Source organism: Salmo trutta, chromosome 21, assembly GCF_901001165.1.
Source record: "Salmo trutta chromosome 21, fSalTru1.1, whole genome shotgun sequence".
In the NCBI taxonomy this organism is placed as follows: Eukaryota; Metazoa; Chordata; class Actinopteri; order Salmoniformes; family Salmonidae; genus Salmo; species Salmo trutta.
The window spans coordinates 40,591,189-40,617,277 of NC_042977.1; the positions used below are offsets into that span (position 1 = coordinate 40,591,189).

General features: G+C 43.3%; 2 protein-coding genes across 9 annotated transcripts in view; one reads left to right on the forward strand and one right to left on the reverse strand.

Moving 5' to 3' along the window:
* Window positions 1-14,359, forward strand: part of LOC115157436 (myomegalin) — a 117,044-nt gene extending 102,685 nt beyond the window's left edge. For 6 of the 8 annotated variants that reach the window (XM_029705684.1, XM_029705685.1, XM_029705683.1 and 3 more), the window contains 12 exons: window positions 465-716; window positions 925-1,173; window positions 6,206-6,395; window positions 7,123-7,244; window positions 7,525-7,818; window positions 8,162-8,266; window positions 8,500-8,702; window positions 8,905-9,051; window positions 9,272-9,410; window positions 9,623-9,669; window positions 9,888-9,942; window positions 10,541-14,359. In XM_029705684.1, the coding sequence (XP_029561544.1) occupies window positions 465-716; window positions 925-1,173; window positions 6,206-6,395; window positions 7,123-7,244; window positions 7,525-7,818; window positions 8,162-8,266; window positions 8,500-8,702; window positions 8,905-9,051; window positions 9,272-9,410; window positions 9,623-9,669; window positions 9,888-9,942; window positions 10,541-10,665 (1,928 nt within the window). In that variant the 3' untranslated portion in view covers window positions 10,666-14,359. The remainder of the gene's footprint in view (window positions 1-464; window positions 717-924; window positions 1,174-6,205; window positions 6,396-7,122; window positions 7,245-7,524; window positions 7,819-8,161; window positions 8,267-8,499; window positions 8,703-8,904; window positions 9,052-9,271; window positions 9,411-9,622; window positions 9,670-9,887; window positions 9,943-10,540) is intronic. The other 2 variants (XM_029705682.1, XM_029705680.1) reach the window with 2 other exon arrangements.
* Window positions 14,360-17,182: 2,823 nt separating this feature from the next.
* LOC115157437 (5'-AMP-activated protein kinase subunit beta-2-like) lies at window positions 17,183-25,258 on the reverse strand. The gene is made up of 8 exons (XM_029705686.1): window positions 25,156-25,258; window positions 24,217-24,400; window positions 23,683-23,834; window positions 23,282-23,375; window positions 22,851-22,965; window positions 22,305-22,438; window positions 17,742-17,810; window positions 17,183-17,583 (listed from the first exon to the last, which is right to left on the reverse strand). Exons 2-8 carry the CDS (start codon window positions 24,367-24,369, stop codon window positions 17,506-17,508), a joined length of 795 nt encoding a protein of 264 aa, XP_029561546.1. The 5' UTR covers window positions 24,370-24,400; window positions 25,156-25,258; the 3' UTR covers window positions 17,183-17,505.
* Between the last annotated feature and the right edge of the window lie 831 nt (window positions 25,259-26,089).

Below are 26,089 nucleotides of genomic sequence, written 5' to 3' on the forward strand. Positions count from 1 at the left end.
ACAGCACCTGCTTTTGGTCCAGATAGTTTGATGATACAGCACCTGCATTTGGTCCAGATAGTTTGATGATACAGCACCTGCATTTGGTCCAGATAGTTTGATGATACAGCACCTGCTTTTGGTCCAGATAGTTTGATGATACAGCACCTGCTTTTGGTCCAGATAGTTTGATGATACAGCACCTGCTTTTGGTCCAGATAGTTTGATGATACAGCACCTGCTTTTGGTCCAGATAGTTTATGATACAGCACCTGCTTTTGGTCCAGATAGTTTGATGATACAGCACCTGCTTTTGGTCCAGATAGTTTGATGATACAGCACCTGCTTTTGGTCCAGATAGTTTGATGATACAGCACCTGCTTCTGGTCCAGATATGCTGTAATACCCTCTAATAAGAATGCTTTCTCTTTTACAGCCCCTGACTGTGGCTCCTTAATATAGATTACTTCTCTGTTCTGTTACAGGCTTTGTGGTTCCTCACGCCAAGGCCCGGTCGACCGCCCCACCAGCCGCCCATCACCAGCCTGACCATTCCCCTTACCGACAGATTACCCACCATGCCTTTTACCCACACCAGCTAGGCGGCCGACCCGCAGGCCCCGCCCTGAAGGCAGACGCAGATCTGGTGGAGAGTGGTGCATTGTGCGATATGGAAAACATGGTTCAGCCAATCAGGGTTGGGTCATCAGGATACTATTCAGGAAACAGCTTTACTGGTAAGACCCAGAGCCTTCTATTACAATAAAGGGCTCTCGTAAGTCCCTCCACCTTTTTTCATCACTAGCATGGTTTGCACTATCTAGACTCAATACCAACATCAATCATTTTTCAAGTATTTTACAGCATGTCATTTCATATTTAACCTGCAAATACACAGTGGGGCTAACATAAACTTGAACAATGTTCTGTCCCGTATTCCCTGAGGTGTGGACGTGATCAAGGAGCACCTGAGGGAGGTGCAGTGTCTGCGTCAGCACCTGGAGGAGTCCATCAGGACCAATGAGAGGCTCAGACAGCAGCTGGAGGAACGCCTTTCCACCACCGGCCGCGACGGCGCAGCACCCACCAACATCTACATCCAGAGCCTGGACTCTGTCTGCCAGCTGTCCAATGAGATCAGAGTCCTGAAAGAGGAGAACCTGGCTCTCCAGGCACGCCTGCAGGCCAGCTCAGGTACTGTACCTCACCAGTTCACCCTACTGTCAACATTGAACCAAATTATTCATAGTTTGTCAATAGAGGGCTTGCAGTTGCGTCACAAGTCACCTAGCAACCCCACCTGGCACCATGTTGGAAGACCAAAGTCAGTATATCGGATGCCTCCAATCGTCCACATGGCTGGCTGCATTCTGCTACCACCGGAAACTTCGGGAAGATTGCCCATTATTTATTTTCTCTAAGCACCCAGAAAACGAGGGCGTGGGAAAACCTATTCAAGTAAGTAAATACATTTAGAAAATGATCAATTATTAGCTAGCTTGCTACAGAAATTTAGTGTGCAGGCTAACTCAAATGAGCTGCTAACGTTATGTTCGCTACCATAGTTAGCTTACTTTAAAAATATATATATATATTTCACCTTTATTTAACCAGGTAGGCTAGTTGAGAACAAGTTCTCATTTACAACTGCGACCTGGCCAAGATAAAGCAAAGCAGTGTGACACAGACAACAACACAGAGTTACACATGGAATAAACAAACAAGCCAATAACACAATAAACAAGTCAATGATACAGTAGAAAAAAAAGAAAGTCTATATACAGTGTGTGCAAAAGTCATGAGGAGGTAGGCAATAAATAGGCCATAGGAGCAAATAATTACAATTTAGCAGATTAACACTGGAGTGATAAATGAGCATATGATGATGTGCAAGTAGAAATACTGGTGTGCAAAAAGAGCAGAAAAGTAAATAAAATAAAAACAGTATGGGGATGAGGTAGGTAGATTGGGTGTGCAATTTACAGATGGACTATGTACAGCTGCAGCGATCGGTTAGCAGCTCAGGTAGCTGATGTTTAAAGTTGGTGAGGGAAATAAAAGTCTTCAACTTCAGCGATTTTTGCAATTCGTTCCAGTCACTGGCAGCAGAGAACTGGAAGGAAGGGCGGCCAAATAAGGTGTTGGCTTTGGGGATGATCAGTGAGGTATACCTGCTGGAACGTGTGCTACGGGTGGGTGTTGTTATCGTGACCAGTGAACTGAGATAAGGTGGAGCTTTACCTAGCATAGACTTATAGATTACCTGGAGGCAGTGGGTCTGGCGACGAATATGTAGCAAGGGCCAGCCGACTAGAGCATACAGGGCGCAGTGGTGGGTGGTATAAGGTGATTTGGTAACAAAACGGATGGCACTGTGATAGACTGCATCCAGTTTGCTGAGTAGAGTAATGGAAGCTATTTTGTAGATGACATCGCCGAAGTCGAGGATCGGTAGGATAGTCAGTTTTACTAGGGTAAGTTTGGCGGCGTGAGTGAAGGAGGCTTTGTTGCGAAATAGAAATCCGATTCTAGATTTGATTTTGGATTGGAGATGTTTAATATGAGTCTGGAAGGAGAGTTTACAGTCTAACCAGACACCTAGGTATTTATAGTTGTCCACATATTCTAGGTTGGAACCGTCCAGGGTGGTGATGCTAGCCGGGCGGGCAGGTGCGGGCAGCGAATGGTTGAAAAGCATGCATTTGGTTTTACTAGCGTTTAAGAGCAGTTGGAGGCCACGGAAGGAGTGTTGTATGGCATTGAAGCTTGTTTGGAGGTTTGTTAGCACAGTGTCCAAGGAAGGGCCAGAAGTATACAGAATGGTGTCGTCTGCGTAGAGGTGGATCAGGGAATCGCCCGCAGCAAGAGCGACATCATTGATATGTACAGAGAAAAGAGTCGGCCCGAGAATTGAACCCTGTGGTACCCCCATAGATACTGCCAGAGGTCCGGACAACATGCCCTCCGATTTGACACATTGAACTCTGTCTGCAAAGTAGTTGGTGAACCAGGCGAGGCAGTCATTAGAAAAACCAAGGCTATTGAGTTTGCCGATAAGAATACGGTGATTGACAGAGTCAAAGCCTTGGCCAGGTCGATGAAGACGGCTGCACAGTACTGTCTTTTATCGATGGCGGTTATGATATCGTTTAGTACCTTGAGCGTGGCTGAGGTGCACCCGTGACCGGCTCGGAAACCGGATTGCACAGCGGAGAAGGTACGGTGGGATTTGAAATGGTCAGTGATCTGTTTATTAACTTGGCTTTCGAAGACTTTAGAGAGGCAGGGCAGGATGGATATAGGTCTATAACAGTTTGGGTCTAGGGTGTCACCCCCTTTGAAGAGGAGGATGACCGCAGCAGCTTTCCAATCTTTAGGGATCTCGGACAATACGAAAGAGAGGTTGAACAGGCTGGTAATAGGGGTTGCAACAATGGCGGCGGATAGTTTTAGAAAGAGAGGGTCCAAATTGTCTAGCCCAGCTGATTTGTATGGGTCCAGGTTTTGCAGCTCTTTCAGAACATCTGCTATCTGGATTTGGGGGAAGGAGAAGCTGGGGAGGCTTGGGCGAGTAGCTGCGAGGGGGGGGGGGGTGGAGCTGTTGGCCGAGGTTGGAGTAGCCAGGAGGAAGGCATGGCCAGCCGTTGAGAAATGCTTATTGAAATTTTTGATTATCATGGATTTGTCGGTGGTGACCGTGTTACCTAGCCTCAGTGCAGTGGGCAGCTGGGAGGAGGTGCTCTTGTTCTCCATGGACTTTACAGTGTCCCAAAACTTTTTGGAGTTAGCGCTACAGGATGCAAATTTCTGCTTGAAAAAACTAGCCTTTGCTTTCCTGACTGACTGCGTGTATTGGTTCCTGATTTCCTTGAACAGTTGCATATCGCGGGGACTTTTCGATGCTATTGCAGTCCGCCACAGGGTGTTTTTGCGCTGGTCAAGGGCAGTCAGGTCTGGAGTGAACCAAGGGCTATATCTGTTCTTAGTTCTGCATTTTTTGAACGGGGCATGCTTATCTAAGATGGTGAGGAAATTACTTTACATACTGCATAGCTAGCTAAGTGAATTAAATATTGCCAGCTTGCTAACTTCATATTAGATAGTTAGCTAGCTATCTTCATGTATTTATTATTGTAACTAAATCCATTTGTAGCTACAGTAGGTAGGTAGCTAGCTATCAACGATGGAAGAGGGTGAAAGGATTAGCTAGCAGTTCCAGCTGTCAGAGAAGGGAGAGTAGGCTACTCTAGATAGGCCAGGTACCTTTGTGGGAGGACATTATGAAAATATTCTCCAGTTCCAGTCCCCAGTGTTAAAAACTGAGGAAAGAGAGAGATAGCAACACAATATTCAGGGCTAATTAGTTAATAATCAGGTGTGCTATTGCTGGGCTGGAACGTAAGTCTGCTCCTCCAGTAGATCAGGGATCAGTGGAAGGAAGTTGGCCACCTCTTGTATATTTTTTGTTCACCTGAAATTATGCTTTAGTAGTAATAGCCTACTTATTACTAAAATGTCTAACCTTTACATATCAGTTAGTTTACTAGTACACTTTGAAATTATATGAAATAGTGTTGAAATAGTTAAGTGATAAGTTAACAATTAAATCAAGTTTAACTATTATTCAAAATGAACTATGTTGATTAATCACAGATCACCATCCTGCAATAAAGAGGGGAAGGGAATCTGTCTCTGATTTGTTTCTCCGTTGTATTCTCAAATGAGCATTACCTTTTTGTTCAGTCATAAGCACTCCAATTCGTTTTATTTGATTGTCACTATTTTTTCAGGAAAAAAAGGCCACATTTTTTCCTGTGCAAAGGAAAGAAACATCTTTGATATATATCCTATAATCCTATGCCACTACGTGATTATTAATAGCCTAAATTATCACTATCCAATCTACTCATCACATTAGGAATAGCAGCCTTACATTAGTCTACAAATGCGATGATGGATGCATCTCATATCAAATCAAACTTTATTAGTCACATGTGTTGAATACAACAAGTGTAAACCTTACCATGAAATGCTTACTTACAAACCCTTAACCAACAGTGCAGTTCAAGAAGAGTTAAGAAAATATTTACCAAATAAACTAAAGTAAAAAAAACAATAAAAAGTAACACAATAAAATAACAATAAGGAGGCTATATACAGGGGTATGGGTACCGAGTCAGTGTGCAGGGGTACAGGTTAGAGGTCATTTGTACATGTAGGTAGGGGTGAAGTGACTATGACTAGATAATAAACAGCGAGTAGCAGCAGTGTACAAAACAAATGGGGGGGGGGTTCAATGTAAATAGTTCGGTGGCCATTTGATTAATTGTTCAGCAGTCTTATGGCTTGGGGGTAGAAGCTGTTAAAGAGCCTTTTGGTCCTAGACTTGGTGCTCCAATACATCAGCCCCGTTGATGTTAATAGGGGCCTGTTCGGCCCGCCTTTTCCTGTAGTCCACAATCAGCTCCTTTGTCTTGCTCACATTGAGGGAGAGGTTGTTGTCCTGGCACCACGCTGACAGTTCACTGACCTCCCTATAGGCTGTCTCATCGTTGTCGGTGATCAGGCCTACCACTGTTGTGTTGTCAGCAAACTTAATGATGGTGTTGGAGTCGTGTTTGGCCATGCAGTCGTGGGTGAACAGGGAGTACATGAGTACATACCTCGAGACTTCTTTATTAGACATCGTGCACCAGCTGTTATTGACAAATAGACACACAACCCCACCCCTCATCTTGTTATAAAGGTGTAATTTTATGGTGAAAGAATTGCTTCACCAAAACTTGAAACTCATGTGACATGCTAACCGTGTATTGACAGCTGTCTAGGTTCTGGTCTTGTCGGGCAAAAAGGTTTCTTTGCTTTTCTGACAGTTCTTTAGTCTTATCTCACTGGTGTCACCAATGGTGTTTCATGATTGCGGGGATCTGTATTTTTTTCCCGTTGTCTTTCCTAACCTTGTTAGAGCAGCCAAATACTGCACAGAAAATGAATGGGGTGATGAATCAACTGATAACACTGTTATCATGCAGTTTGGGGTAGCCACTCGGCTGTTGTTGTCAGAAGAATTAAAGCGGTGGTCTTCCAATATGGCCGCCGTTAGGCGGTCTAAGTCAACTGCAAGCCCTCTGTAAGGCATGGACAATTCTAAAACATTTGATGTTGTTAAAAAGGATCTGATTAACTGTCTTGCTCTGCCTTCCCGTCATGTGTGCTTCCCCCTCAGACATGTGTAAGGAGGCGGAGCAGCTGCGTGAGGGGGCGGTGACGGGGCGTGCCCGTCTGAAGCAGGCGGAGCTGGAGGCGGAACAGTGGAAGGAGGAGCTACGCCGGCTGCAGACACACAGCCAGGAGCAGGGACAGCAGATACACACACTCAGACAGGAGAGGCAGAACAGCCATGACAAGAACAATAGGTGTGTGTGTGTGTGTGTGTGTGTGTGTGTGTGTGTGTGTGTGTGTGTGTGTGTGTGTGTGTGTGTGTGTGTGTGTGTGTGTGTGTGTGTGTGCGCGTGCGTGTGTGTGTGTGCGATTGACGGTATGAACGTGCATGTGGCTGACGGTATGTGTGTGTGCGGCTGACGGTATGTGTGTGTGGCTGACAGTATGTGTGTGTGGCTGACAGTATGTGTGTGTGTGGCTGACAGTATGTGTGTGTGTGTGTGTGGCTGACGGAATTTGTGTGTGTGGCTGACGGAATGTGTGTGTGTGGCTGACGGTATGTGTGTGGGTGGCTGACAGTATGTGTGCGTGGCTGACAGTATGTGTGTGTGTGTGGCTGACAGTGTGTGCGTGCGTGGCTGACAGTATTTGTGTGTGTGTGGCTGACAGTATGTGTGTGTGTGTGGCTGACAGTATGTGCGTGCGTGGCTGACGGTGTGTGTGTGTGTGTGTGGGTGAGGCTGACGGTATGTGTGTGTGTGTGTGGCTGACGGAATGTGTGTGTGTGTGGCTGACGGTATGTGTGTGGGTGTATGACAGTATGTGTGTGTGGCTGACAGTATGTGTGTGTGTGTGTGGCTGACAGTATGTGCGTGCGTGGCTGACAGTGTGTGTGTGTGTGTGTGTGGGTGAGGCTGACAGTATGTGTATGTGGCTGATGGTGTGTGTGTATTAACCCGTGAACCTCTCTCTACTCTCCAGGCTGCAGCATGAGGTGTCCCTGCTGCAGCAGCAGTTGTGTGAGAGCAGGGAGCTGCTCCACTCTCTGCAGAGTGAGCTGCAGGTCTACCACAGAGTGTGGTCTAACGCCAAGGGCAACCCAGGTCCGCCTTCCCACTTTATCTACAGGCTATTGGTTGCATAGAGAGCACTGTAATTCAGGAGTTCACCAGTTAAAATGTATATATGTATCCTAACTTGAGATACGTGCATATAACTGGGACTTTCACATATATAATTCAAAATGACGCTCAGAAGTCGTTTAGGTAATTTATATTGATACTTGCTGTGGCCAATGACAATCACTCTGTTATATTGATACTTGCCGTGGGCCAATGACATTCACTCTGTTATGTAGACTAACACTATTATTGGGATTGACAGAGTTTCTGTGTGAGGGCCAGTACGGTCGGGTCCCTGCCCTGCCCCTGCCCGGGGAGCTGGGGGAGCTGCTAGGGGAGGTGAGGAGCCTCAGAGCCCAGCTCCAGAGCAGTGTACAGGAGAACAGTGCCCTGAAACAGCTGGAACTCCACAAACATCTGGAGCAGAAGCTGGGTGGGGGCGTCCACGGAGGGCTGGGGAGCATTGGGGGGATGGAGCCCCCTCATACCCCGTCTCTCAGTGCCCTTACAGACAGCCCCCAGAGGGACAGCCTCTACAGACGGCAGCTACTACATGGTAAGAGGGGTGTTGTGTGGTGTGATGATGTGGTTTGAGGTTACAGTATGGAAATACATTTTGATATCAGCTTGATAGGCACCAACACTCAATGCCAGCCTACGCTTGATATTGGCCCACTCTTCAACACAATGAATGGGACAAAAGAGTTCAGAAAGTTTGTCTCATGTAAATCCCATTGAACTAACTGATTGACGTGTTTAATGAACCATTAACAACAGACTAATGAGTGAAATGTTTGATTTGAAGCATTATCATTCTTTAAATGTAGTTGAATGCTCAGGGTTGTGTGTGTGTGTGTGGTGACCAAGCATCCCTGTCTGTCTCTGTGGGTGTTCTGCAGACCCAGCGCCGTCTCCCCCGGTCAGAGACATTGGGTTGTTTAACTGTGGATCTCCATACCACGTCCCCTACACAGATCTGGTGGAGACCCCGCTCACTGCCAACGGTGTGACTCTAGCTCCAACTGCACTGCATGCTGTTCCATCTTTGTATGATGTCTGACAAATGGACAAAATAGACTTATACATATCTGATTCACACATCTCAAGAAGTTTACACAAGTCTGCACAAATAGTCCAGGAAGGATGTTATTACGGAAGTTAATCACTCTTATAAAATAAAAATAACTAACTAATAACATCCCCAATTATCTCTTCATAAAATGATGACATCCGTTAGATCTGGACCCCCACTCAGAGCTGCAGGGGGACGCCCCGGACGGCTCGTTCTCTAACCAGAACGGACGCCACGCCATCGGGCACGTGGACGATTACAGCGCCCTGCAGCAGCAGGTCCTGGAGGGGAGGAGTCTGGTCCAGAGAATGGAAACAGCCCTTCAGGCCTGCCTCAGGCATTCAATGCTGGTAGACAGCCAGGACCAGGTAAGTGGGTAGTGATGGGGTGGGGGGTGTGGAGCATAGGGAAACTAGTTCTATTATCTATTTGTGCTAACATCTGAGGAAGTGATGACCTAATCCTGAAACTCATAGCCAAATCTTGTGTATGCGCTGGCCACCTTCTCGATGTGAACAGTCTGCCACTACAGCTACTTTCAGGGAATATTATGAGTCTGTCTCTGTCTAGGTCCTCCTGGACTATGGCTGTGTGAGGACTCTGTTGTCCAACACCAAGACACTGAGACAGATCCTGGAGGAGACTGTGTCCCTGCTGAAGATGTTCTGGAGGGCTGCCCTGCCCAGCACCGACCACTTCACCCACAACCTTAAGAAGGTACCGAATACATGATTTACTACCTATGTGTTATTTTGTTGATTTGTTGTAATTGATGGTTTGTGACATCACGTGTCAATCGTGTGGTGGCTTTGAGGCTCTCTGTTGATGATGCAGGTTCTAAGCTAGTCAGACATATGAACTGTTGTTTGGTTTATTGATATATTGAATTATTGACTGGATTGATCAGTCTATTGATTGATTGCTGTGACCCTTGCAGGAGCAATGTATGCAGGAGGAAATTCTGTCTCTGAGAGGGCGTATCTCGGAGCAGGAGGAGGTTCTCCAGGGAACTGTCCAGAGACTGAGGAGCACCAGCCGCACCAAGGAGAGCATGGAGCACTTCATCGTCAACCAGCGTGAGTGTGTGTGTGTGTGTGTGTGTGTGTGTGTGTGTGTGTGTGTGTGTGTGTGTGTGTGTGTGTGTGTGTGTGTGTGTGTGTGTGTGTGTGTGTGTGTGTGTGTGTGTGTGTGTGTGTGTGTGTGTGTGTGTGTGTGTGTGTGTGTGTGATTACATTGGTGTTACAGCAAAGGGTCCTAGTTAGATTTTTTTTTGCCTTTTATATTGCAGTATCAAGGACTCGCGATGTGTTGAAAAAAGCAAGGACTAACTTGGAGGTAAGAGATGATCATTTTCCTTGACATATCTTGTATACACATCAAATGGTGTTAATGTGTTGTGTTCATTGTCCCAGTGTCAGTACTGTAGTCTCTCTCTACTGTCACTGTTTTGCACCCACCCTGTCTGTTCCACCTGTTCCTTCATCCTCCGTGTCTCTTCCCTCCTTCCTCTCCTCCTTCTCGTCCTCCTCCTCTTTTCCCCTGAGTACCTCCAGAAGAACGAACGGAGGATTTCTTCCCTAAGCTCCTCCTCTTCCTCTCCTTATGCTGGTAAAGGGTTTGGCACGCTGTGGCTGTCATGCTGTGTGACATCACTGCTTTACCATCCAATCAAACAACAGAATAATAATCATCAAGGACTATCATAAGTGTATGACAGTCATAGTATGATAGTCATAGAAACCATAGAAACCATAGAAGTCATAGAAACCAATTAGTATAAATCATGGAAAACCTGAAGGGGGGGTGGGGCGTGCATGCGATTGGCTGAAAGCCAGGGCAGGCTGAAGCTTTTAAGACTCTTACTGGAATTTAAACTTACAGGTCAGCTACTTACTGAGGGGAGGCTTTTACATAACACATTTTAGACAGCAATTTTCAGCTTCTCTTCATCTGCAAGCATAATAGCTATTGTTGTGGTTTCATAATAACGAGGCAAAACAAATTTGAAACATGAATATTCCATTAAGCTCAACAAATCTTCAGAATCATTGCAGATAAACCTCAACTTTGCATACTCTTTCATTGCGTGTGAAGTTTAAAAAAAAATTCATCAACGTTTTGGCTGCGGCATCTTCTCTCCATCTGTGTATGTAACAGGAGTGTAGCAGTGAATAATCTAGTCTTTTTTCCCCTCTTCTCCCTTTAGCTGAAGACCGAAGTCCCGGCAATGAACGGCCTACTGATTGGAGTTTCTTGAAGCCTGGCGACGCCCCGGCAACGTCAAATCAGCGTCCAGGAACCAGGAAGCGCAGCAGCCAGTGCCTGTTTTAGGTGATGACCTCTTAAAGGAACCAGCCAGCATAACACCACAACCTCTGAACTCTGACCTCACCGCCAGAACAGACACGACCCCTCCTCTTCCTCTTTGCCTCATCTCTAGCATCCAACGTCCCTCCTCAGATCACTCCATGTTCTTTCTCTCCTATCTCTCCTCCACTTCTCTCCTGCTGGCAATTTGTGCCCAATGCTCCTGCCTCGTATACCTTGGGCCTTACCTGAACTCTTCCTCCTTTAGTGTCATTCCTCCACCCTCCGTTTGACGGTTCTCTTTCCCCCACCTCCACCCTCCGTTTGACTGTTCTCTTTCCCCCACCTCCACCCTCCGTTTGACTGTTCTCTTTCCCCCACCTCCACCCTCCGTTTGACTGTTCTCTTTCCCCCACCTCCACCCTCCGTTTTACTGTTCTCTTTCCCCCTCCTCCACCCTCCGTTTGACTGTTCTCTTTCCCCCACCTCCACCCTCCGTTTGACTGTTCTCTTTCCCCCACCTCCACCCTCCGTTTGACTGTTCTCTTTCCCCCACCTCCACCCTCCGTTTGACTGTTCTCTTTCCCCCTCCTCCACCCTCCGTTTGACTGTTCTCTTTCCCCCACCTCCACCCTTGTTCTTCTGTTGGAGTCTTTGAGCTCCAGAAACTGTTGGTCCAGTCTGATGATTACCTTGTTGTGAGCGTGTAGAAGAAGGTGGTTTGAAACGTGCCTCTGATGGTTACAGTAATGTGCGCCCTTGACTGCTGTAGAAGGAGTAGGATGAAGCTGCCCCTAGACATTGAGCTAAGGTCAGATTTGCCTTTTCCCTAATGGTAAAGGTTATGGGATTTGGTGAAGGTAGGCTGATCCTAGATCTGTAGCTAAGGGAAGCTTCAACCTGGAGCATAGTAGATTGTGCTCTTCTGCCTGGCAGCTTTTGGACGGGATAAGTGTCAATGCATGTGAACTCATGGCTTGAGAAAGGAAATGTATAGTATACAAATGTATAAACACGTACGGTACACATATAAATATAATAGGCTTGGAACCTCTAACCCTGGCAATGGGGATGCCCATTCTATTCATTCTATTTGTGACAGTACCCTCGTCACACACATATGTTCACAGACATACATGAACAATCAATTTCTTTCAAAACAAATATTCAACTTTCACTGCCACAGAAATGCAAACTTTCTCCTCGTGGCATTTCATCAATGAGGACTTTCTTTGCAAGTACAATGCAAAAAAGTTGAATAGCATCCACAATCTAGCTAGATCTGCTGGAATCACAGTGGAGGAATGTATAGGTGTAACACTTCTAGGTAATTGTTTGCTGTATTTATCTGTGGAGGATGAAGCCTGTGGATGGTCTGTCTGCCATTAGCCAAGGGTTCTGGATAGCAGAACAAAGGCCCAGTTCCATTTCAATCACTAGCCACTTCGCCTCGCTCCTACTCCATTGGTATTCACAGATCTGAATAGACTGGATAGGTGAAAGCAATATGTTGATGGCTTCACCTAGTCTTCCGATAAGTTAAGTTGAGCTTCCGCTGTGTTGCGTTTATCTATCCAGTCCTGGCTGATCTAACGCTGACGGGGTAAAAGCTGAAAGAAGGGGCTAGGGGCTGAAATGGACCGAGGCCGAACACGCGTATTCAAGCTCCTCTTTAGGAGTCCTCAGACGAGCATGTGCAATAATTACGTTGTTTATTGAATGATCATGGCGCACCAGCTTTTTGGTTTTTTGCCTGACACTGGAACTAAAGTATTTAACCACTCTTGATTAGTGAAAAAGACCATTGGTGCAATATTATACTAATAACTATCTTCTACTAACTTAGGAATACTACTGACTGAAACAAAGTGAAGTTTTTATGCAGTGTTGATGCATGAAAGAGGTTTTAAAAGGAAAAATCTAAACATTTGTTTGTGGAACATGGGATCACCAATACTTGCCAAAGTTTGAACTTTGAACTCTTCACGTCCTTGTTTGCCTTACCCATGCGAATGACATACTGTAGGAGTGGTGTGACTATAGGAAGTCATCATCAGCCCAGTATATGAGATCATTTATGACATCATGATGGAGATATCATTTAATTGGCTGCTCTTTGAGAGCCTTTTGAACCAGAGAGACGGTAACCGTTAGATTATAAATGTGCTTTATAATGAGCACATCTTGTCATAAATGGACCAAACATTTCTAAAAGTGAATCTTTCACACTATTGCTTTGTGAATTCCAAAAACCTAAATTGTGCTCATGTGAGAGATGTACCACTAAAACAGAGAATACTATTGGGATTGTTACATTTCCATTGGACTTGGGGTTTTTGTCTCGGTTTAGACCGTCATTGCATTCCCATGGTGTTGTTGACGAAATGTTCCGTCCTTTTAGGTGTTCCAAACTTTGGCAAGCTACTGGTGGGACCAATGTTCTAGATTTCACCATTGGTGATGTCACACCCAAAGGTGTTTCTTCCTATGCTGCTTTTGATTGTGTTGTGTGTTCTTGCTGTACATTTTGGCAATTTTGACGCTGTAAATGACTTGCTTTTTCTCTGTATTCTGTTGACTGACATTTTGGTGTGTGGATAATCATGTCAGACATTTGCTCTGTATGCAAACGTTGAATATCTGGGTAGCTGTGCAATAGCTCTACACTATATCTACTTTATTTTGATGTTACACATATTAACAATAGTTTTGCTTCCTTGAGTGTTTATTTATTTATTTTTTTAGATTATGCAAGATTGTAATAAGATAGCCACATATCTGTTATGAAATCACAAAGATATGCCTTTTCTTAGGCTATAAGGGAAACCAGTATTATTACTTACACACCCACCTATAATTAACCTTCGGATGCTTGCCTTTAAAAGCAGCTTGGCCACTGCATTTGCTCCCAACACTTACTTGGAACTCTATTGGATCTGGAACGCTGAAGCGTTACAGATTCTGCAACAGAAATGTAAAAGTCATTTCCAAATGAGCCAACATATGCAGCGTTTACCGGGAATGCAGCCTGCGCTAAAGCGGGGAACATTGCTTTTTTAAAATTTAAAACACGCTGTAAAGCTGAACTTCCGCGATGTGGATTGAATAGAGCCCTTGGAGTTAATAGCGCTTGGTGTCTATACCAGGTATATATCACAGTAGATCTGCCAACAAAGTCTTGTTTGCGCTCCATTCAACTGAAAATCCCTAGAGGATTCTAATATAAAACATTCTAATATAAAACCCCATGCTGTGTGGTTCTTTTGGAAAAATAAGGATTTGATGAGAAGATTCAGAGAAAGATTAGGGAAAATATTTTATTCCAATGTAGAAATAACCAACCAACCATAGATGTATAGGATTATGTCAGATTGGATCAGAGTAGAACTGAACATGGCCAGAGAGCGTGAACAATGCCTTTTTAATGCACTGTGTACAACAGAATCAAACAGAAGTATTTAGCTGTGTCTAATAGTTGGTCCTGAAACTTAGATTTAATGCTATGTGATTGAAATCGAAGAGCAGCTTGGTTTGTCAGGCTCTATGTGATAAAGTGTGCGCTGATGAAGCTAACTAGGATGCCGACACAGAGCTCGTCTATGAGCTCTGTCTCTGAAGATGGTCACTGTGTGTGTGTGTGTGTGTTGTGTTGCCACAGTGTTATCACAATGAGGGCTTTTGGGTTCCAAAAAATAAATAAAAACGTATTTAAAAAAAACTTTGTCACATCTTTTGATGTAATGTGTGTCGGTAGCCAAACATTTGTGTTTGAACACCGAGCAAGAGGAATACACACAAATCTCCACATTTACTGATTAGCTTCCTGCTTGTCCTATTCTATATTTTCCACCAGGGTTGGGGTCAATTCAAATTGAAGACACTCAATTCAGGATGTGATTTGATGTAAATAAATAGCTTGTCATTTTATGAGAAATCATTCAAAATAGATAAAAAAAATATTGAATTATTGAATTGGAATTTCTGTTTACTTCCTGAATTGGTTGACTTCAATTCAAATTGACCCCAGCCATGTTTTCTAAAGCCTAGGCCAAATGTAATCTAGCCAGTCCCTCACTCGCATTAGGTAAAGATACAACTGATATTCAGGGTCAACACGTCTTTGCAAACAAGTGAAACAACCTTCTATAGTACCTGGCTTACACAGTAATGCTGCAAAGTATTTTCAAAAACAAACATGTTAGCTAACAGTTTTAAAATTCAAGTTTTGTTTTTTTCCTAATAAAGCACCAGAATATCTTATATTTTCAAACACAGCGAGATATTGCTTTTTCTCAGTTTCTTCAAATAAAATATGTAATTATATATTATCTTCTCTTTGGAGTATATCACCTACAGATATCAGCCCACATTGATTATTGTTGTGAAGTATCACAAGCAATAGGTGCAATACTCTCAGAATTATAAATATTAAATACATTTATGGTCAAATCTGAGTAGTTTAACATAATTTAACATTATTGATGAAAGTAAATTACACTTTTTAACATTCTTATGAAATCAATATTGGCAATTTGCCACAAATGTTTCATCTTGATAGAATCACAGTTGTGAAATCCACCACACATTCCACAGTAAACTGTTCGTATTAGACATTCAAATCATGCACGACATTCAAGACAAACCATTATTTGTTTGTTTCTTTGCTATAAATACAGAACATGTAACAGACACATCCATTTCTATTGGATAAATAGAAAATAGAATGAAAAAAGAAAAAAACACACAGAACAGCTTTTTCTCTATCTCTAAAATGCAGACTGGACACTGAGGTCCGATGTAAAGCTACAAGATGTGTCCGTCTATCTGCATAGTTAAACGTTTATGTCAACAGTCCTACTCAGAGCATTTGTTGGAGACACACGTGTAGCTAAAGTGCTTGCAGCATCCTTTCATGAAGGCAATAGCAGAACTAAGCTGAGATCTATAGACACAGGCCAACATCTCACAACTCCTATTTGATATGTAATATGAGGCCTTTAGTTTAAAGTGATTAAATGGGATATTCCATTTAATACCCATAGTTTGATATACTTTAGTTAAATTTACACAGCCTATCCAATTGCAAATCCTGATTTTATTAGTGGTCATCGTCCCTTTGGAATCAAACAAGGAAGACCCTCCATTTAGTCTAGTCACTGTCCAATTACAGTAATAACAAGGAAGACCCTGCAGGATCCTCCATTTAGTCTAGTCACTGTCCAATTACAGTAATAACAAGGAAGACCCTGTAGGATCCTCCATTTAGTCTAGTCACTGTCCAATTACAGTAATAACAAGACCCTGCAGGATCCTCCATTTAGTCTAGTCACTGTCCAATTACAGTAATAACAAGACCCTGCAGGATCCTCCATTTAGTCTAGTCACTGTCCAATTACAGTAATAACAAGACCCTGCAGGATCCTCCATTTAGTCTAGTCACTGTCCAATTACAGTAATAACAAGACCCTGCAGGATCCTCCATTTAGTCTAGTCACTGTCCAATTACAGTAATAACAAGACCCTGCAGGATCCTCCATCTAGTCTAGTCACTGTCCAATTACAGTAATAACAAGACCCTACAGGATCCTCCATTTAGTCTAGTCACTGTCCAATTGCAGTAATAACAAGGAAGACCCTCCATTTAGTCTAGTCACTGTCCAATTACAGTAATAACAAGGAAGACCCTGTAGGATCCTCCATTTAGTCTAGTCACTGTCCAATTACAGTAATAACAAGGAAGACCCTGCAGGATCCTCCATTTAGTCTAGTCACTGTCCAATTACAGTAATAACAAGACCCTGCAGGAACCTTCATTTAGTCTAGTCACTGTCCAATTACAGTAATAACAAGACCCTGCAGGAACCTTCATTTAGTCTAGTCACTGTCCAATTACAGTAATAACAAGACCCTGCAGGATCCTCCATTTAGTCTAGTCACTGTCCAATTACAGTAATAACAAGGAAGACCCTGCAGGAACCTCCATTTAGTCTAGTCACTGTCCAATTACAGTAATAACAAGGAAGACCCTCCATTTAGTCTAGTCACTGTCCAATTACAGTAATAACAAGGAAGACCCTGCAGGAACCTCCATTTAATGTAGTCACTGTCCAATTACAGTAAAAATATGGAGAAAGAATGGGAGCGTTTGACACTAAATCCAAGCCAGAAACATTCAACTGCCCTCTTTCCGTGTACTTAACCTTTCAAAAGCTAATTTAATAAAACATCATGTTGATTATATGTGTTTGAAAGTCCCATCAGCAGACTTGTCTTCAAACCATTATGTTTTTAATGGAACCAAATGTTCTTTCTACGCACCCACAAATAATCTAAGGCTGTGTTTACACAGGCAGCCCAATTCTGATATTTTTTCCACTTATTGGTCTTTTGACCAATCAGATCAGCTCTGAAAAAGATCTGATGTGATTGATCAAAAGACCAATTAGTGGGAAAAAATATCAGAATTGGGATGCTTGTGTAAACGCAGCCTAAGTGCTGAACCCACAAACACACACAGTGGTTTCTTTCAGTCCCTTATTGCTATTCAACTGTGGGTGCATTATGGGAAAATGCCACAGTACACTTACAGTATTTATCCTTGTGAGGGAGTCACAGGCTGAAGCTCAAATGACACCCTATTCCACATTGAGTGCACTACTTTGAACCCATTTGCTGAGCGCTAAAGCGTGTAGTGCACTCTACAGGGAAAAGGGTGTCTTGAGATTTGCCCCCCAGTCTCAGCCACAGGCCCCCAGCTCTTTTATAAACTGTTAGTTTAGTCCAATCTCAACTACATGTCGTAGTTAAACCCAGCGCAGTGTTAACATTCTGCCCTCTATAGCACTGTGCACCTACACACACGGGTTAGATGGGCTTGTAGAGCAGAGATGTGACGTACTTCTTCTTATACCTGTGAGTCGCACTGAGCACCATCACTCCATCCTGAGGGAGAGGACAGAGACAGAGAGTGAGTGATTGTGTGAGACGGATGGACGGACGGACGGACAAAGACAGACAGATACTAATGCTATGTTATGCTATGGATGAGACTATTACTCAATCTATAAGTATTGCAGTAAGAAGTGGGATAGAGGATGTACCTTTATTGAGAGAGCATACAGATGGTTGAGCATCACATGGTTGGGTTCAGGCAGCAAGGCTGGGTCACACTGTAGGAGAGGAAGAGAGAGAAGACCAATTAGTAATCAAGACGGTTCCAAATTGGAATTTACAACACAGAGATGGGAGAGCGAAAGAGAATGAGAGAGAGAGAGAGAGAGAGAGAGAGAGAGAGAGAGAGAGAGAGCCGAGAGAGAGAGAGAGAGAGAGAGAGAGAGAGAGAGAAAAGAGAAGATGAGGGAGAGAGAGAGACAGAGACAGAGACAGAGACAGAGACAGAGACAGAGAGAGAGAGAGAGAAAAGAGAAGATGAGGGAGAGAGAGAGAGAGAGAGAGAGAGAGAGAGAGAGAGAGAGAGAGAGAGAGAGAGAGAGAGAGAGAGAGAGAGAGAGAGAGAGAGAGACAGAAGTATAATATTAAGAAATGCTATGGAAGGAAAGTAGTATAAACCTAACAAAAAACAATTAGGCAACAACAAATTCTATCCCGTTTAGACAACTTCCTGGACAAAACTTTCCACTATAATAGTGAAGGTGTAAACTTTGCAGTAGAAAATCTAAACAGTATATTTGACCTCTCAGCTTCCCTATCAAATCTAAAAAATGTAAAACAGAAAACCGAAGAAAATTAACAACAATGACAAATGGTTTGATGAAGAATGCAAAAACCTAAGAAAGAAACTGAGAAACCTATCCAACCAAAAACATAGAGACCCAGAAAACCTGAGTCTGTGCCTTAACTATGGTGAATCACTAAAACAATACAGAAATACACTACGGAAAAAGAAGGAACAGCACGTTAGAAATCAGCTCAATGTAATTGAAGAATCCATAGACTAACCACTTCTGGGAAAATTGGAAAACACTAAACAAACAACAACATGAAGAATTATCTATCCAAAACGGAGATGTATGGATTAACAACTTCTCCAATCTTTTTGGCTCTATGACAAAGAACAAACAACAAAAACATATACATGATGAAATACAAATCTTAGAATCAACTATTAAAGACTACCAGAACCCACTGGATTCTCCAATTACATTGAATGAACTACAGGACAAAATACTAAACCCTCCAACCCAAAAAGGCCTGTGATGTTGATGGTATCCTAAATTATACAGACCACAAATTCCAATTGGCTTTACTTAAACTGTTTAACATCATCCTCGGCTCTGGCATCTTCCCCAATATTTGAAACCCACGACTGATCACCCCAATCCACAAAAGCAGAGACTCATTTGACCCCAATAACTACAGTGATACGTGTCAACAGCAACCTTGGGAAAATCCTCTGCATTATCATTAACAGCAGACGTGTACATTTCCTCAGTGAAAACAATGTAACTGAGCAAATGTAAAATTGGCTTTTTACCAAATTACCATATGACAGACCACGTATTCACCCTGCACACCCTAACTGGACAAACAAACAAACCAAAACAAAGGCAAAGGCAAAGTCTTCTCATGCTTTGTTGATTTCAAAAAAGTATTTGACTCAGTTTGGCATGAGGGTCTGCTATACAAATTGATGGAAAGTGGTGTTGAGGGAAAAACATACAACATTATAAAATCCATGTACACAAACAACAAGTGTGCGGTTAAAATTGTCAAAAAGACACACATTTCTTTCCACTGTCACGCCCTGATCTGTTTCACCTGTCCTCGTTATTGTCTCCACCCCTCCATGTGTCGCTTGTTTTCCCCAGTGTATTTATCCCTGTGTTTCCTGTCTCTCTGTGCCAGTTCGTCTTGTATGTCCAAGCCTACCAGTGTTTTTCCCATTTTCCTGCTTTGCCTTTTCTCCTTTTTCTAGTCCTCCCGGGTTTGACCCTTGCCTATTCTGGACTCTGTACCCGCCTGCCTGACCATTCTGCCTGCCCTGACCTCGAGCCTGCCTGCCACTCTGTACCTCCTGGACTCTGATCTGGTTATGACCTTTTGACTGTCCATGACCATTCTCTTGCCTATTCCCTTTGGATGTATTAAACATCTTAAACTCCAACCATCTGGCTCCTGTGTCTGCATTTGGGTCTTGGCTAGTGTCATGACACACAGGGCTGTGGGATGAGACAAGGATGCAGCTTAAGCCTCACCCTCTTCAACATATATATCAACAAATTGGCGAGGGCACTAGAATAGTCTGCAGCATCCGGCCTCACTCTGCTAGAATCTGAATCTGAATGTCTGCTGTTTGTTGATGATCTGGTACTTCTGTCCACAACCAAGGAGGGCCTACAGCAGCACCTAGATCTTCTGCACAGATACTGTCAGACCTGGGCCCTGACAGTAAATCTCAGTAAGACAAAAATAATGGTGTTCCAAAAAAGGTCCAGTTGCCAGGACCACAACTACAAATTCCATCTAGACATCGTTGCCCTAGAGCACACAAAAAACTATACATACCTCGGCCTAAACATCAGCGCCACAGGTAACTTCCACAAAGCTGAGAACAATCTGAGAGACAAGGCAAGAAGGGCCTTTTATGCCATCAAAATGAACATAAAATTCGACATACCAATTAGGATCTGACTAGAAATGCTTGAATCAGTTATGTAACCCATTGTCCTTTATGGTTGTGAGGTCTGGGGTTTGCTCACCAACCAACAATTCACAAAATGGGACAAACATTTAGCAAAAATATTCTTTGTGTACAACGTAAAACACCAAATAATGCATGCAGAGCAGAATTAGGCTGATACCCGCTAATTATAAAAATCCAGAAAAGAGCCGTTAAATTCTACAACCACCTAAAAGGAAGCAAGTCCCAAACCTTCCATAACAAAGCCATCACCTACACAGAGATGAACCTGGAGAAGAGTCCCCTAAGCAAGCTGGTCCTGGGGCTATTGAGAAAGGCCGCCGTAGGCAGACCTGGCTCTCAAGAGAAGACAGGCTATGTGCACACTGCCCACAAAATAAGGTGGAAACTGAGCTGCACTTCCTAACCTCCTGCCAAATGTATGACAGTATTAAACAAACCCAATTTTGATAAACTCCCATATCTATTGGATGAAATACCACAGTGTGCCATCACAGCAGCAAGATTTTTGACCTGTTGCCACAAGAAAAGGGCAACCAGTGAAGAACAAACACCATTGTAAATACAACCCATATTTATGTTTATTTATTTTCCCTTTTGTACTTTAACTATTCGCACATATTATGACATTTGAAATGTATTTATTCTTTTGGAATTTTTGTGATTGTAATGTTTACTGTTAATTTGTATTGTTTATTTTACTTTTGTTTATTATCACTTGCTTTGGCAATGTTAACATTTGTTTCCCAAGCAAATAAAGGCCTTAAAGTGAAATTGAATGAGAGAGAGAGAGAGAGAGAGAGAGAGAGAGAGAGAGAGAGAGAGAGAGAGAGAGAGAGAGAACAGAGTCCCCTCATCTAGTTGGTCCTGGGGCTGAGTTCTACTAACACACTGAAGCCTCAGAAAAACCAATGAATCAGAATAAACCAAATGACAACACTGTCAAAACAAACCTGCATTACTTATTGACAGTGGCGTAAAATACTTAAGTAAAAATACTTTAAACAAGAGAACATCCCTGGTCATCCCTACTGCCACTGATCTGGCGGACTCTCTAAACATACGTGTTTGGTTTGTAAATGACGTATGAGTGTTGGAGTGTGCCCCTGGCTATCCGTAAATTTAAAAGAAATCAAGATTGTGCCGTCTGGTTTGCTTAATATAAGGAATGTGAAATGATTTATACATTTACTTTTGATACTTAAGTATATGTAAAACCAAATACTTTTAGACTTTTACTCAAGTAGTATTTTACCGGGTGACTTTCCCTTTTACTTGAGTCATTTTCTATTAAGGCATCTTTAGTCTTACTCAAGTATGACAATTGGGTACTTTTTCCACCACTGCTTATTGGGGAGCACAATCGACAGTACACCGTGGCAAACTATTTGACCGTGGTTACTGATCAAAACCTTAGAAAACCCTTGAGAAAGTACAGGCTCAGTGAGCACTGCCTTGTCATTAAGAAGGGTAGACACAGGAAAACCTGGCTCCCTGTAGAGGAAAGTCTGTACAATCACTGCACCACAGCAGAACCCGAAACAGAACTACATTTCCTGACAAAATGTAAAAAAATATAAAACAATTAGACAGTATGATTTCCCCAAATTTGAAACCCTTATTCAAGGTTTCAAAGACCTCTCTGATGAGGATAGGCTACCCGTCCTGTTGGGGCAGGACGCAGAGAGCTGTGGGTTGGCAGCGCACTACATTGCTGCCTGACAGAAGATGAGGGACAGTGTGACAGACCTACTAACATGCACATGCCCTCTATGCCATTGTTATTGTTCAATGTATGGTTATTTTGACCCTTGATTATTCTCGTTACTGTTGTCCTGTTGACAATATTGATTATTATTATTTTAATTATGTTAATATTGTAAATCTCCAAAGTAATCTTTGGCAATATGTACATTGTTACATCATGCCAATAAAGCAAATGTAATTGAATAATTGAGAGAGAGAGACAGAGAGAGAGAGACTGAAACGGAAAGAAACTCACAGAGATGTTAGTGTCCTTGTTGAGGATGACCTGGAGGAGGTGTGGGGGGAGGATGGGTGGGGCTTTGGAGCGTTCCTCAGGCCTGAACATGTACTGCTCCTGTCCATAGGGACCTGGAGGGGAGCTGGACAGGTCTAAGGACACACAATGACACACACACAGCATGTCATTCATATACTCTCAAATGGTGACTGATTTCTTGGGTTTTCATCAACTTACATAACTTATCCTAAACACCTGATCAGGATTAAATATTACATCCTTCCTTGAAGTAATCACTGATATGAAAAGGCTTGAATGGTGATAGGATGGAAAACCTGCCTTCTCTTACCCAATCATGTACAGATCAGTGATTACCATGAGGAAGGAAACTTGGCCCAAACTTGCATGACCTTAAGTTGGCACCTCTTGGTCAGTACAAGGCTATGCTTAACCCAGAGGGACAACAGAGGATGAAAACCCTGCCTTCTCTTATCCAATCACATACAGATAAGGCTATGCCAGCTTAATGCAAAGGGACAACAGACGATTAGAGCCTCTACTGACCTGAGGTGTCAGTAGACTCCAGAGAGTCTACCTGCAGAGCATCAAACACCTCAAAGTCTGACTGCTTCACCTCGATCAGGTTGTTGATGGTGCCTAATTGGCTGGTCACCACTGGCTGCAGGAGGGAGTGTTATAGCAGGGTTAATACGGGGTTAATAACAAATAAACAGTGTGGATGGATCACCAAAACACGTCTGAAAATAGCTGCACTGTTATATTTGAAATATATTATTAAACCTTTATATGTTCAGATTAGGCTTAAAATAAAATAAAAATGGCATCATAAATGGAAATAAATCACTGACTTTATTGCGCTATCCCTGTCACGTTTAAAATGGATGTACTGTGTGTATATGTTTTTTTTTAACAGGCAAAACTTAGTATATCAATCAAGTTGTCTAGTTTAGGCCAGAGCCATATGTAGGGTTTACCTCTGAGGGGTCATGGACCCACTGTCCGTCCACAAAGAACTTGTACTGGTGCTCTCCCTCTGGCAAGTCCAGGATCGCTACAAAGTCATTGTGGCTTGGCGAAGAAATACTGTGTTAATACACTGTTAATGCACTATTAACTGTGTCAAAATGTTGTCACTAATAACATAGTTAAACAGCAATACAGTATGCAGGCCAGGGCCTCTCCTCCTCTCCTCTCCTCTCCTCTCCTCTCCTCTCCCCTCCTCTCCTCTCCTCTCCTCTCCTCTCCTCTCCCCTCCTCTCCTCTCCTCTCCTCTCCTCTCCTCTCCCCTCCTCTCCCCTCCCCTCCCCTCCTCTTCCCTCCTCTCCTCTCCTCTCCTCTCCTCTCCTCTCCTCTCCCCTCCCCTCCCCTCCCCTACCTCTTATTGAGGTGGATCTTGTTGCCCCAGTTGTTAAAGGAGCCAGCGATGTAGACCTCCTTCCCTCCTCCGGCCCAGCGGATGACCGTGGGTCTGGACTGAGGCCCGGTCTTCACCAGGTCATCCAGGTCGGGCTCCTCCTTGTCCGACACCTTAAAGGGAGAAAAGAAAGTAAGTTTAAACCACAATGTGGGAATGACGGGGGCTCTACTCTTTTTGTGCTTCCTCGCATATTATCTCCTTGCCTCCTTGGAAGAAAAAGTCCAAGGTGCCTCACATTGGACCTTCTTCTCCAGTGGGTTTTGAGGAGGCGAGGAGAGAGGAATCGATAAGGATGAATTGATAAAGATGAAAGAGCCAGAGTTTATCTCACTTGGCTAAAATGGCTTCTACCTCTCTTCCCATCTTCTTAATCTGCACCGGAAATGTACCCCCCCCCCCCACCCCCCCTGCATCTGTTGTTGATGCAACTGTTTAGTGTGATGGTCTTTACACCCCTGCCCCCAAATATCCTATGTTCCAGAGCAGAGGTACCTTGGAGGACCCCAGACCGTGTGTGTTGAAGATGTTAGGGTCATCAGTGCTGTCCACCATCTTGCTGGGCTCGTGGTCTTTGTCTCTGCTGTCAGAGCGATGGGCCTTGGCGCCATGGCGGTCTCCGGACATCCGGTCGCCTGTGTTACCCATGATCCTTTACTAAGTTTCCTGCCAGGACAAGCTGAAAGAAAACACACAGTCATCATCACCATCTTACAAACAACAAGACATAACTTGCAACCCAAACCAACCTCTGAACATTACTTGCATATTTCAGATTAGTTAGATAAGGTCAACAACAAAAGTTAACAGAAATACAAAAGAAAACACAGGATGCTCGATGCAAAGAGACCAAGGGGGGACTGGATATATGTTTAGCCTTGTCATTTGCATAACTAGCTAATGTTAGCTAGCTAGCTATACAGAATTTCCAGCAAATCTATGATCAATGTGTACAGTTGCTGACATTAGCAACATAGCTGAATATTGACTGTACTTAGCTAGCTAAAGTTAGTCATGTTGAGCTAGCTATCTATACAGCTGACTTGTTACCAGAAATGGAAGTGCTCTGCTCGGCCCACCACCAGCTGGCTAGCCCACTCCTGACAATCAACAAGTCTGTCATGGATGTGCTGCTCCACGAGCACGAATAAACAAACTTCAACGACCAAGCAATCTGGCATAACTATAGTCTAGATCAGAATACAGAATTGAACAAGGCAAAGGCTACAGTTAGTTCGCTTAGCAGTTAGCTAGCATGCTTACGTTAGCTAGCATAAATCGCTCCCCCTGACCGCCGCAGGGAATATTTTTAGCTGCCTCAATACCTATCGTGGGCTATACTTAGGGTGTGACTGTGAAATGCCAACAAGTGACGATGCTAACATCGTGACATGCCATGTTGATCAATCGGTTCTGTATGGGACAGTTACTCACCAAATGACACGATTTGAAGTTTGTTTAACACTGAGTCCTCCTCTTCAACTTTGACAACATCAACATTCTTCTTCACGATTCTTATCACCAACTACGGATCCCCACCAGGACAAACTATGCAGTCATTGGGAAAAATAGATAAACCTGTTTCATGAACAGAAATAGTGAAACACCTAACCCAAGATCAGATAGAACTGGAATTAGAACTGGAATTAGCATATATCGTTAACCAGCAACACACATATCAAGTGCTTTACGGCCACTTGATATTTTACCAATATAAACGTTTCATTTTCATTTGTGTCATTTATAGAAAAAAATAGACTAATAGACATCACCCACAGTCAGTAAAATGGTTGTATTTCGGACTTTTTACGTGAACTACTGAGAAAACGCTAGTTACTGAGTGGATGTGCAGGAAACATGGCCATGTCGAGTGAGTCACAGCAATTGGTCCATCTCCAGTATGATCATCCTTTGTGTGCTTCAGGAGTGTCATGAAAAATAGGTCCCGTGTGGCTCAGTTGGTAGAGCATGGTGTTTGTGTGTATGGATGCATTCACTACTGTAAGTCGCTCTGGTTAAGAACGTCTGCTAAATGACTAAAATGCCAAATGTAAATGTAAAAATGAAAGAGACATGAATCATTCATTATTTCATATAACTAAATATTCCCAATTAGGAACTTACTATAAAGTGACTTAATCAACAGTATTGTGATGTATTTTAGAGAATACTGTGCAGTAGACCAGCAGAAGCTTAGCACTGATGGAAAACTTGTGTGGTTATATCATATAATTATATATGCCATTTAGCAGATGCTTTTATCCAAAGCAACATACAGTCATGCCTGCATACATTTAACATATGGATGGTCCAGGGAATCAAACCCACTACCCTGGGGTTACAAGCACCATGCTCTACCAACTGAGCT

Coding starts and splice junctions, on each gene's coding strand:
- LOC115157437 (XM_029705686.1), bottom strand. CDS start 24,369: ATGGGTAACACAGGCGACCGGATGTCCGGAGACCGCCATGGCGCCAAG. Junction 23,835..24,216: donor ACGGTCTGGGGTCCTCCAAG/GTACCTCTGCTC, acceptor TCTCCCTTTAAG/GTGTCGGACAAGGAGGAGCC. Junction 23,376..23,682: donor AAGATCCACCTCAATAAGAG/GTAGGGGAGGGG, acceptor TTCTTCGCCAAG/CCACAATGACTTTGTAGCGA.